The 13411-nt window shown below is 40.3% G+C and overlaps 2 protein-coding genes across 3 annotated transcripts; both read left to right on the top strand.

Moving 5' to 3' along the window:
- The first annotated feature begins 8807 nt into the window (after positions 1–8807).
- LOC148573090 (uncharacterized) lies at positions 8808–9442 on the top strand. Its single transcript, XM_088505667.1, has 2 exons — positions 8808–9179; positions 9287–9442. Exons 1-2 carry the CDS (start codon positions 8808–8810, stop codon positions 9440–9442), a joined length of 528 nt encoding a protein of 175 aa, XP_088361793.1.
- A 279-nt stretch (positions 9443–9721) lies between these two features.
- On the top strand, positions 9722–12499 carry APG1 (S-adenosyl-L-methionine-dependent methyltransferases superfamily protein). Of its 2 annotated transcripts, none has more exons than XM_016327393.3 (4): positions 9722–9841; positions 9968–10575; positions 11090–11396; positions 12232–12499. In XM_016327393.3, the coding sequence occupies exons 2-4, from the start codon at positions 9983–9985 to the stop codon at positions 12385–12387; spliced, it is 1056 nt and encodes a 351-aa protein (XP_016182879.1). In that variant the 5' UTR covers positions 9722–9841; positions 9968–9982; the 3' UTR covers positions 12388–12499. The 2 variants fall into 2 exon arrangements, with proteins under 2 accessions (XP_016182879.1, XP_016182880.1); XM_016327394.3 differs by having other exon boundaries at positions 9725–9841; positions 9953–10575.
- Positions 12500–13411: the final 912 nt, after the last annotated feature.

Raw genomic sequence — 13411 nt, 5'->3', positions numbered from 1 at the left:
ATAGAGTGGATTGGAAGTTTCTGAAACAAACCCTTGTGAGTTTTGGCTTTCCTCCTCCGACAGTCAATCTGATTATGCATTGTGTCACTGCTTTCTTATTGTCTATCCTCTGGAATGGGGAGAGATTAAATAGCTTCACTCCGAGCAGGGGTCTTAAGCAAGGAGATCCTATATCACCGTATCTGTTTGTGTTGTGTATGGAGAGATTGTCCTATTCTATTAATCAACAAGTTGATAGGGGCTTGTGGAAGCCAGTTGCGGTTTCTAGAGGGGGTCCAAAAATTTCTCATTTGATGTTTGCCGATGATTTACGTATTTTCTTTAAAGCCGAAAAATAGCAAGTTCAAACTGTAATGGTAGCTTTGGAAAACTTCTGCAGAGCCTCTGGGATGAAGGTTAATGTGGAGAAATCTAAAGCACTATGCTCCAGGAATGTGTCAGCGACAAAAAAAAAAGAGATTTTCACCGGAGTGTACTCCATCAGTTTCGTCCAGAACTTGGGCAAGTATTTAGGGGTGAACCTTAATCACTCTCGGGTGACACGTGCAACTTTCAACGATGTTTTGGACAAGATTCGGGGAAGGCTAGCCAGCTGAAAATGGAGATTGCTTAATAAGGTGAGCATACTCTGTTTGCTCAATTCGGTAGTGACTGCGATTCCTACTTACCGCATGCAAGTATCTCTCTTCCATAAAGGGGTAACTAGTAAGATAGAATCTATGATGTGAAACTTTCTATGGAAGGGTCAAGCTGATGGTAGAGGCCTAAATCTAGTTAACTGGAAGGTATTGGTCACCCCTAAGAAGTTTGGGGTCTGGGAATTAGAGATCTTTTTGTGCTAATATTTCAGTCGGTCTCGAGGAAGGGGATCTTATGTTTGAAAAAGTATATGTCGAGTTTGGGATATCCTGAAGGAAGGTTTTATTTGGTGCATTGGGGATTTGGAATAGAACTTTTGGTTTTCTAAATGGAGAAGAGAGGGGCGACTGTGTCATGAGATGAATTATGTTGACATTTCTGATTCGGATCTCAAGATCTTGGACCTTTGGACATCTGGACAATGGAACCTTGAGAATATCTATTCTCATCTGAATCAGTCTCTGCAGAACAACATTAACTCTTACAACCCGGATGTTCAAGCTAGTTCAAACATCAGTTGGTGTTGGACTGGTGCGGCTTCAAAGGTTTATGATGCTCGTAGTGGTTATTTGTGGCTCAGTAAGAAGATGTTTAGTTAGGAGGATAGGGGTAATTGGCTTTGGCTTTGGCGTCAACATGTTCCGGAAAAGTACAAATTTTTGGCCTGGCTATGTCTTCGGGAGGCGCTTCCTACTGCTGCATTTCGTTTTAGGAGGGGCATTTCGCACATGGATAGCTATTCACGATGTTTCTCAGGTCAAGAATCAGTTTTACATTGCATTCGGAATTGTCCAAAAGCCCAGATAGTTTGGCAAGCTTTGGGGATCTCCGGTCAACCAGTGGATTTGATGAGTTGGTTCTTATATTATAGCAAACAACGCCCCTTTAGATTCTTTTCTGGTCTCTGGTGGATTTGGCGTTCGAGGAATAATGAGATCTTTCATCCTTACGAGCCTTAGACCACAGACAAGGTGACTGTTATGGCTTTGTCCTTGGAAAAGGAGTTCCAAAATATTTTTGAGTTGCAATGACTGTCTATCCCCTCCACCATTAGTGGCTCTTGGATTTCCCCCTCAGTGGGTACCTTTAAGATTAATTGTGATGCTAGCTATCCTAGCAATGGTACTCGGGTTGGTTTTGCTTGTGTTAGCAGAGATTGGAAGGAAAGGTGGCAACGAGGCTGTCTGAGAACAATTGAGAGTCGTAGCATTTTGCAAGGAGAGTTGTTTGCTATTTGGAGAGGCTTTCTTTTATCATGGGACTTGGGAAAAAGAGATATTATATGTGAAATAGACTATGTGGAGGCCTTTACTATTGTCAATAATTTACAGGATTGCTCTGGTTTTATTAATCCTTTGGTGTTAAAAATCCGAGATATCATGTCTTGGAAATAGCGTGCTGATCTCCGATTGATCTTGAGAGATGCAAATACAGTAGCAGACATCATGGCAAAGACTGCAATAAGGACCATTTCTCCCCAAGTGGAGCTTCCGTTGCCTTGGAAGGAGTTTGAGAATAGTATTCAGTGAAACTGTCTTTCTTAAGCAGTTTCCTGTTTATTTTTTTGTTCTTAGTTGTTGTTTGTTTTCTTTTAAGTCAGTAAAAAAAATACTCAAATAAAGAATATATCCAAAGTAAAATGATAAGATCCATAAAAAATTATTTATCACCCCTATTTAAAATTGGCTTATAAAGTTTCTTGAAAATATTTGCTCAATAAAAAGTTGAAGTCCTCGTAAAAAAAATAAACTTTATTCACATTCTATTAGGTTGGTCATAATATATGAGTAGTTCCAACTATCCTTCAATAAAATAAAGTTCATTGCCTTTTGTTAAACTCTTACGTCCATGTAATTAGAACCCGGATCATTGAATACAACGCAATGTGGTATTTGATAGATGTGGTGCATTATAAACAATTGCGGCAAAAAAGAATCACAATGTAATGTTAGATGAAAAAATAAGCTTGAATGAGAACAATAATCAAATTATCAAAAGAATAATAGAATGAGTATATCAATAAAATATCATACAAATTATAACTTATATTTTAAAAGGATAATTTCAATAAAAAATAAAGAATATACTCTTATTCTATGAAGTAGTCAAAGAAGAATAACAAACTAAAAAATTAAATAAAATTTTTTGCTTTTAAAATTTAGACTCATAAACCTTATATGTGGTATTATATATAACCTTTAGTATAGTACTATATATAACCTTATTGAAATTAATATTAATATCAATTTATCTGTTATTAATACCCACGTGCATAACAAAATTATTAAGTGTAAATATCATGTAAATGTTAATTATATATGATTGACAATTATATTATAATTATTTTTTTATGGGATTATATTATAATTATTGTCAATTAAAATAATTAATATAATTAAAATGATTGATAATTAAAATAATTGATAATTAGTATAATTATTTATTAAATATTAATTTTTTAAAAAAAATAAAAAGAGAGGTGTTATTAACAATTTAACATAAATATCATATGGAAATCCTTCCAATCACACTTTTGATTTAACTAGACTCTTTACTGCAATGTTAATGATGATAGTTTTCCTTATTCATTGCTGTTGTTGCCAAAGATTTGTTTCATTGTTGTTTTCTTCTAAATTTGAACTATGTTGAGCAGTTGTTTGAGATACAACAGCTATGTAAAAAGATTGTGTTTTTCTTATCAGTTAATCTTGAATGCAAGTCCAACTATTTGAGTAACATGGTACATGGATCACCAACAAAACTTAGTTGAAGCATATTATGTTTTTCATCATAATGGTGCAATGGTGCACTTGAATTTCTTTTTTTTTTTTGTCCTGAAATTTTCTCTTTACACTAAAAGGAGAAGTGGGAACTGGGGAACGAAATGGGAGGCAGAGGGGCTGTGAGAGGTGAGTACTCCAGGGGGTAGTACGAGAGGAGTACAGTTAACACCAAAGGATCCTAGAATTTGGAATCGGGAGGCATATCATCGTTTGGAAAATGATTCATTCTCTGTGTTTGTGGATAATCTACCGGCTGATATCTCAAGGAGGGAGCTGTATCACTTATTTTGTTGGACGAAAAGAATTAACGACATTTATCTTGACCGTAAACGAAAGAGTGGTGTGATCTATTTATTTGCCTTTGTTCGGTACACGACAAAAGGGGGAGCTCTCAAGGCGATTGCAGAAATGAACCAGTGGAGATTACGGGGGAAGCTAAGTATCGAAGACAGTTTCAGATGGGTGGCACAGTGCGGAAGGAAATAACAAGTCCCATTGGCGGTGAAGCATTGGATTCTTATCAGGGGGATGGGGTGGCTGCGGCCAAAGCTATGAAGGAACAGCCAGTGCGAGACCATAAGAATGCCACAGAGGGCAGTGGACCTGTGAAAAGAATTGATGTGCCGGTAGTTGAAGCAAATATGGAATGGTTGGCGAGGAGTTTAGTGGGGCACACTTTACACCCAGTGGACCTCAGATCAGTGAAGAAGGTGGTGTCTAAAAATCTGCCCAACATTGTGTATGTTAGGGAGATCGGGCCGTGCAAAGTGCTGGTAATATTTGATACTGTGCAGCATGCGGAGGGAGTGTTTACATTCAAGATGGATAATTTGTTGCAAGTATTCCATAGGGTCTCGCGTTGGGAGGAATCGGAACGGTGTATTACTCGACGAGCGTGGCTGGAGTGCTACGGAATTCCTTTACATGCATGGGCGCCGGAAACGTTCAAGAGAATAGGAGGGCAGTGGGGCAACGTGGTCCAGTGTGATGTAATGACGGGGGAAGGAGCATCGTTTGAAGCAGGGAGGATTCAAGTTGAGACGGGGGTATTTGATGTAATCCGAGAATGGATGCAAATTGTTGTTGGGAAGACGGTGTTTGAGATCTTTGTGAAGGAGGTAGAACCACAGGAGGGCGGTGCGGTCAGCATGGGGAGAAGCAGAAATGTCTATGCGGAGAATGAAGTTTTTGGCACCGCTGGCACGGCCATGAAGAAGGGGGAGGGTAGTTGGGACCCGGCGGCGGAACTGGTTACTGGTAGGCCTACGGAGGCTGAGCACGGTGAGGACAGAATAGTAATCTCTGATGTGTTATTGAATGATGTGGATGTTGCCTTTTTGAAATTCAAAAAGGATACGGTTGTACCGGATTCAGCTAGTACCAAGGACGGTGAAGTAGCGGGTTTGAAGGGATTTGAGATAGTTCATGAGGGGGAGTCGGAGAATACAGTCACGCAAGTATGGGGAGGGGTGGGAGGAGTTCATGCAAAGTGGGCTGATCCATTTGGTATGACTAAAGAGGCCCATCCGGATTGGGACCAAGCTGGGACACGGTTGGAGTATTGTAACAGTATGGGCTCGCATTCAATTGGCCCAACACCAACTAAGAACGGAGGGGGGAGGCTGACCGTAAGGGACATGAGTATTGAGAGGGAGCCTGTTGTTGGGCTGGGCCAGGATGGCCTCCTAACTGAAACGGCGTATGGTTCTCTTTCCATTGGAGGCCACGATGGGTCGGGCGGCCTGAGGATCCGGAGGGATCCACGGGAGCTGTTTGAAGCGGCGCCGATGGAAGGTTTGCGAGGGCTGGGGTGCTCACCAGCGGAGAAGGATCCTAAGGCGAGAGGGTTGCCGCTTAAACTCGGGGGTCCGTCGGTGGATAAGAACCCGGAACTAGAGGAGATGGTGGGGGGCGGAGGACCGATCGATGGGGTGGTAGTTGAGCTTGATGGGGGAAGGGTTACGCAGGAGGGGATGGGAATCAGGGCGGCAGTCCACCAGCAGGAGCAAGGGGCGCAGGATGGGATAAGTGAGGCCGGCTTGCACGATGAGGGATCCCAAGCGGGATTGAGCTGCCTAATGGGGAAGGATGGTACCTCGGGGGCACAGGGAAACGCAGTGAGGGACGTCCCAGAGGTGGCTGCCTGTGGCAATGCCCGGGGGGCAGGAGCAGGGGCTAGGCTGGGCACAGTTAGCCATTTAGAAGGCGAGGGGACACAGGAAGAGCAGCGCCAGGAGAATCAAGCAACCTGGGCATTGGCTGTGGAATCAGGAGCGGTTTTATGCGATGAGGAAGAAGATATTATGGCGATTTTTCAAGCACAAAATGAAGAAATAGCAGCTAAGAGAAAACTGGCGAAGCAAAAGAAAAAGGCGAGAAGGAGTCGACCAAAAAATCAAAATAAGGTGAGCAAATCTTTATTTAAATGATTGTGAGCTGTTGGAATATTAGGGGGTGGAGGGGGGACGGTAAATTAAGCATGCTGAAATCTTTGAAGAATAAATATAATTTGAACATGTTGGGATTGCTTGAAACAAAAAAAGAAGTGATTACTAAATATGAGGTTGCAAGGCTTTGGGGATCTAGTACTGCTGGTTGGGAGTTTGTGAAATCTGCAGGAATGGCGGGGGGTCTGCTATTAATTTGGGATGAAGGAGTGTTTCAAGTAGATCAAAGGTATAAAGGTGAGAGGTGGCTGTGTGTTGAAGGCGTTTTAACAAAGACCAACTTCCGATGTGCTTTCTGTTTGGTGTACGGGGCGCATGGGAGGGAGGCAAAGAGGGGGTGTGGGAGGAACTGAGCTATGTGGCGGGGTTGTGTCAGATTTCTTTCTGTTTTCTCGGAGACTTTAATGAAATTTTACAAGTAGAGGATCGTAAAAGAGCTACTAGCTTGATGGCGTCATCAGAGGAATTTAAGGAATGGGTGCGAGACATGCAGTTGATAGATTTGCCTCTTACTGATAGGAAGTATACATGGTTTAGGGGGCGTTCCGGTAGTCGGATTGATAGGGTGATGGTTAATGTTGAATGGACTGAGGTGTTTCCGGATATTAGGATTAAGGGTGGCCCAAGGGGATTGTCTGATCACTGCCCAGTGATCATGGAACTAACAAGAGTAACGGGGCCCCCTAGACCATTCAGAAGTTTAGACGCCTGGTTTACACATGAGGGATTTCTGAGAATGGTGAAGGATGAGTGGCGAAGCCTCGGAAAAGCGCAGTTCCCGTGCAAGCTGAGGGCTCTAGCAATACAACTGCGGCAATGGCACAAGGATAACTTCCGGGACATGGATAAGAGACTCATGAGGTTTGAGGAGGAGCTCACCAAGCTGGACAATTCAGTCAGTGATGGAGTTTATGATGGTACAACGGAGGCTAGAAGGAAGGCGCTTGTGAGCTTTTGTTCAAAATGGTATATTAGAAAGGAAATGCACTGGAAACAGATATCTCAGTCTAAGCATGCTGCAAACATGGATAGGAATACCAGATACTTCCATAACATTGCTTCGGCCAGAAGACGGAATAACAGGATTGATGCTCTGATGTTACATGGAAGACTTGTGCGGAATCAGGCGAGAATAAAAGGTGCGATTAGAGGGTTCTACAAGGATTTATATCGACAGGAATATGTTCCGAGGATTGGAATCAGAGATGGGTTAGTAAAGTGTATCCATAGGGATGAGGCTGTAGCTTTAGAAGTGATGCCGACGGATGAGGAAATTAAGGAGGCTGTGTGGGATTGCGAATCTTCCAAGGCCCCAGGGAGTGATGGGTTTAACATGAACTTCATAAAGAAATACTGGGATGACATTGGGCCGGAATTCACTGCTGCGGTAATGGGGTTCTTTCAAAGTGCGAAATTGCCAAAGGATGTCAATGTAACGTGGGTGACACTAGCTCCAAAGTTTGAAGGTGCAAAGGAGGTGAAGGATTTTAGGCCGATTAGTATGGTGGGGTGTGTGTACAAAGTGATTTCGAAAGTGTTGGTGCACAGGATGCGATCTGTGATGTCGGGACTGGTTGGAGAGACTCAGACTGTGTTTGTAAAGGGAAGGAAAATTCATGATGGTGCACTCATAGCCTGCGAGACGGTTCATTGGTTGAAGACTCGGAAAAAGTCAGCAGTCATTATCAAACTGGATTTTCAGAAGGCCTATGACAGAGTGAGATGGGATTTTGTTGACATTGTGCTACAGAAAATGGGCTTCGGCCAAAAATGGAGGAGCTGGGTGAAGGAGTGTGTTACTACGGCCACCATGGCAGTCTTGGTAAACGAGGCACCTTCCAAGCCATTCAAGATGGAGAGGGGACTAAGACAAGGGGACCCACTTTCTCCATTGCTATTCGTATTAGTTGTAGATGTGTTGCATATGATGTTGGGGGAGGCTGTGAGGAATGGCCGCATTGCTCCACTGCTGGTAGGGGGAGATCTTATTGAACTGTCGCACCTACAATTTGCAGATGACACTATTTTATTCTGCCCACCGGAGACTGAAACAATTGTAAACTATAAGAGACTGTTACGGTGCTTTGAGTTGATGTCTGGGCTGAGCATTAACTTTGATAAATCGAATCTGATATCGATGAACTGTGAGCAAGGATGGATTGATCAGGCATGTGGACTGCTGGGATGCCAACAAGCTTCTCTACCGGTTAGATACTTGGGAGTTTCTCTAGGTGCGAATCCGCGCTTGGTGAAGACTTGGAAACCAATCATTGATAAGGTGGAACAGAAGCTGAGTTTGTGGAAAGCCAAGGTTTTGAATAAATCAGGTAAGCTGGTCCTTATCAAATCGGTGCTGAATAGTCTCCCCATCTACTACCTTAGTCTATACAAGATGCCGAAGGCGGTAGCGGACAAGCTGATTGCTTTACAACGGAACTTTATGTGGTGCAAGGAGAACGGGAACTATGGTATACCTATGGTAAAATGGGAGATAGTTCAGGCTCCAAAAAAGGTTGGGGGATTGGGGGTTGGTGATGCAGTGCTGAGAAACACAGCGCTTCTGTTTAAGTGGTGGTGGAGGTTTTCAAAGGAGGATTGCCCGCTGTGGAAGAAGATTGTGTGTTCGTGTAATAAGTTGAACCCGGATGTCATGTTAGCAACTCAGCCTTTACCAGTAAAGGGTGGCCCTTGGAAGGACATATGTCAGCTGAATATAAAAGAACCGCGGATTCGTGATAAAGTGGTAAGTGGACTGGCAATGGAAGTAGGCAATGGTATGCAGACTCGATTTTGGGAAGATAACTGGGTTCAAGGTGGTACTCTGAAAGGAAGTTATCCGAGACTCTACTCTATTTCCAGTCAGCAAGGACTTGTCATCGGGGAGTGTGGTTTTTGGGATGGACTTGATTGAATTTGGAATTTTCAATGGAGGAGGGCGATGTTCCAATGGGAGCTGGAGCTTGTCAATCAACTGCATGAGAGGTTAAGGCCAGTGAGGTTGTCATCAGGTAGGGAGGACAATGTGGTGTGGAAGTTTGAAAATAAAGGTATTTTCTCTACTAGTTCTGTGATCCAGGCTATACAAGCGGAGACATTATCAGCTGAGATAACGAGTTATAGCTTCACGAGTTCCATTTGGAAAGGTTTCGTCCCTCCGAGAATTGAGCTCATTGGGTGGTTTGTGCTAGTGGGTAGAGTTAACACCAAGGAGCGGCTGACTAAACTAGGAGTCAACATTCTGGGGGATAGTATGTGTGTACTGTGTACCAAGGAATTAGAATCTGTTGAGCATTTATTCCTTAGGTGTGAGGTAACATGGCAGGTGTGGTGCAAGTGGCTGAGGTTACTAGGAAGGGAGTGGGTGATTCCCTGAACTGTTAAAGAAATGTTTGAGAGTTGACATGGAATGCATAATAGACAACAGGGGAAGAAGATGTGGATGTCAGTATTCTTTGCAGTGATTTGGAACATCTGATTGGAACGGAATGCACGAATCTTCAAGAATGCAAGAGCAAGCCTGGAGGTCATACACACAAAGACGTTGATGAGTTACACGGAATGGAGTGGTGGTGAGCCTGGGGGAGGATGAGAGTACTGGGGATAGTGGGGGTTGGTTTATTTGTTGGTAGCTGGTTATGTGTCTTCTTCTTTCTTTTATTTGCTCCACTTTAATGTGTTGAGCTTCTTTTGTTTAAAAAAAAAAAACATAAATATCATATGATAACACCATCTGCTTCATCTGATACGTCCAGCACTTTCACAGCCATACGTGTCCGTTCCTGGTTGCCTCAATCTATCTCTATACCAACTTCATCCTTACCATATAATAATTCACCTTAAAATTTTAAATATATATTTATTTTCCTTCCTTTTTGTGTAGCTGAAAATTTGGCATTTGTCTGAGCATGACCTTGTGTCAAGCCTAAAGTTTCGTGCTCCTCTCTCATCCACCATCTTTCTCACGCCAAAAAGGTTTTTCCCCTCTTTTCTTAATTAATTTAATTTAATTATTATTTTTCTGCTTCAAGTCTTCAACTACACTTCACATTTTCCACTTGATTTCAGTTCCACTTCAATTTTCAGTCTTTGCAATTTCAGGTTCCTTCTTCAACAATGGCTTCATCAATGTTCAGTGGAACCGAAAGCCTCACACTTTTCAGTAGCAAAACCCCGAACGGTTTGTGCTTCAATGCTTCCACTTTTCACTCTAAAAGAATAGGTTTCAATTCTAGCACTACTAATTTCAATTTCAGTAATAAAGCTAGGGTTCGTCATAATAGTAATAGGATTGTTAGAACCATAGTACCAAAATGTAGTTTATCAGCTTCTAGGCCAACATCACAACCTAGGTTCATTCAGCACAAAAAAGAAGCATTTTGGTTCTATAGGTTCCTTTCAATTGTGTATGACCATGTCATAAACCCTGGCCATTGGACTGAGGACATGAGAGATGAGGCACTTGAGCCTGCTGACCTAAGTGACAGGAACATGATTGTTGTTGATGTTGGTGGCGGCACCGGTTTCACCACATTGGGGATTGTTAAGCATGTGGATGCCAAGAATGTCACCATTCTTGACCAGTCCCCGCACCAGCTCGCCAAGGCCAAGCAGAAGGAGCCCTTGAAGGATTGCAAGATTATCGAAGGGGATGCCGAGGATCTCCCCTTTCGAACTGATTATGCTGACAGATATGTGTCTGCTGGAAGGTACTGCACTGCATGTTGTAAGCTTGTAAAGTGTTTGGATTAGCTCAGTTTCCCATCAAAACCACTTTCCACTTATATTTACGGCGAGGGTGTTTGTTTCATTTTCTGAAAAAATCTTAAGTATAATTGAAAAGATGAAAAATGATCCTTCTGATAAGCTATTATTGTCAGCTTCTGCCAAAAAAAAAAAATCTTCGCATCTGGGTTATTTTATAAAATTTATCCAAATATTTGAAAACTGATATTTTTTTAGTTAACACTGAAAAGCTTCTATTGTGACATTTCATCTGCAATTCATATAATTGAATATAATGAACTTCTATAAAGATCTATTATGTATGCCCTTCTTGATGATAAGTATGGATTAGTATGCTATTAGTTGCATTGTTGTTATAATGTTATCAAGTGATCAATTTATTCTCTTGAAATATTTGAGGTTACTTTATGTTATGATACAAAGTAGCTTGTCTTAAAGAGGCAATGCTGATGATGTGCTGTTGTTTCTTGATCTTAGCATTGAGTACTGGCCGGATCCACAGCGCGGCATCAGGGAAGCATACAGGGTATTGAAACTTGGGGGCAAAGCATGTGTAATTGGTCCCGTCTACCCAACATTCTGGTTGTCACGATTCTTTGCTGATGTTTGGATGCTTTTCCCCAAGGAGGAAGAGTACATTGAGTGGTTTCAAAAGGCTGGATTCAAGGATGTCCAACTAAAACGGATTGGCCCAAAGTGGTATCGTGGTGTTCGGCGCCATGGCTTGATTATGGGTTGTTCAGTTACCGGTGTTAAGCCTGCATCTGGTGATTCTCCTTTGCAGGTATTTGTCATCTTGGCTTCTCAATCAATATCTTTGTCGATGTTTTCCGTTGTTTTCTTTGGGGATTTTGTTGTTACTTTAAACTGAGTTGTGGTTTGTATGAGTATCTATCTTGTTGATGGCTTCATGAATATCCGTTTGTGTAATTAACATGGTGTTCTGATTGATGTGATCTGCTGTTATCCCCTCCATTTCTGGTTAACTTAATGAATTATCCAAGCATATAAAAGGAGAGACGAATGAGGAAAAAAGTAGAATTGGGATTTGAGAGCCACTTGGTTGCTCGACAATGACAAAAACCAAGACTGATCTCACTAGATGGAGTTGGCTATTTGAATCAACACCATGTGTTGATATACCTTCTCCGAAGGTTCATTCCACCTAAACAAATTCAATGATCTTTTGTATAAACTCCCCTAATTCTCTCTCTCTCTCTAACCTGAATGCTCAAGGAGGTTTATTTTCTCTTCTCTCTTCTTTGTGATGTACTGCTGTTTTCTGAGCTTACAGTATGTTATTGAGCTTCCAGGGTGACTTTGGTATTTACCCCCATATCAAACCCAATTGTTTTATGTTCTTTGAATAAACTAGATTTTCCAACCAAGCACGTAAATTTTCAACTTTGTTTGCCACTGCTAGTGAAAACATTATTGAATGCTTGCTCATCTGTAATATGATCCATCGATGGAACATCTTTAAGGGTAAAATGAATATGGTAATTGCTGTTGATAAAATGGTAGTGCATTTATATATTTTCTTAGCTTAGGATGATAATAGGAAGTACTAATAACACAAGATACTAATGTGCACCTTGGTTTTCTATATTGTTGTGCAGCTTGGTCCAAAGGAAGAAGATGTGGAGAAGCCTGTTAAACCCTTTGTGTTCTTATATCGCTTGATTTTGGGTGCATTGGCAGCTACATGGTTTGTGTTGGTTCCTATTTACATGTGGCTCAAGGATCAAATTGTTCCCAAGGGTCAGCCAATCTAAGAGCCGTTTGTGGTTAGTTTCTATAAATAAAAAGTGGTAGTTTGAGATATTATCAATTTATCTGTTTTGTTTACATTTTTCATCAAATGAAAGATTAATACAGTTTGCCCAATGTCAACAATTAGTCATGTTAATTAATTGATTAACTAGTTGAGCTTAATTTCCATGATGAAGGTTAAGATTTAATCTCAGTTAAAATTAAGAAACTTCATTTAAAAAAAAAGAGACTATGAACAAATAAAAATAAGAAATTTAGTATTAAGGTTATCTAAAATATCTTATATTTTGAATAAGTCAGTGTTGTTATATTGTACTTTTTTTTAAAATTATAATACTTATCTATAGAGAGTGATGTAATGAGAATTATGTAAAAAATATACCATTAAAAAAAGAGTAAATTACACTAGTTCTTTTGTGAAATTAGGTGACATTATACATAACTATTTGTTTATCATTTTTGTATTAAAGACGGTTTTAGGGTGGAGAAAGTATCTTTGGGTCCCTTTAAGGACATGGATACTTTTATAATATAAAAAAGTGTGGGGTGTTGTTTTGTTAATACTAGTTTTGTGAAAAAGTTTATTTAAACGTTTCATAGATATAAGTTATTTTTTGACGAGTGTTCTAATAGTATTTGACAAAAAATAAATTATTGACAAAAAATTAAGATCTTTCAATTTATTTCTTAATTATATTTGGATTTGTAAAAAAAATTTGAAGATTCGTTAAAAAAAATAATTGGAACGAAGAACATAACAAAGAAACATTGTGATAGAATTTCTGTTAACAAAATATTTTTAGATTAATATACTTTTTGATATATTAATTAAAGGGTTAATGTTCAAATTCATGAAAGATTATTTATTTTTAAAATATTTAACTACTCTGTTAGTTTTTTTAGTTTAACTAAATTTTTAATTAGATTTTTATACTTTTTTTTAATTGAGTCTTTGTTTTTAATTTTATAATTAGATTTTTTTCATATCAAAAATATTAAAAATTAATATAATATTTCTCTCAAAAT

This window comes from Arachis ipaensis, chromosome B2, assembly GCF_059453495.1.
Source record: "Arachis ipaensis isolate K30076 ecotype BB chromosome B2, ASM5945349v1, whole genome shotgun sequence".
Lineage (NCBI taxonomy): Eukaryota > Viridiplantae > Streptophyta > Magnoliopsida > Fabales > Fabaceae > Arachis > Arachis ipaensis.
The sequence above is the reverse complement of the archived record's forward strand: the minus strand, read 5'-3'. Positions and strand labels throughout refer to the sequence as shown.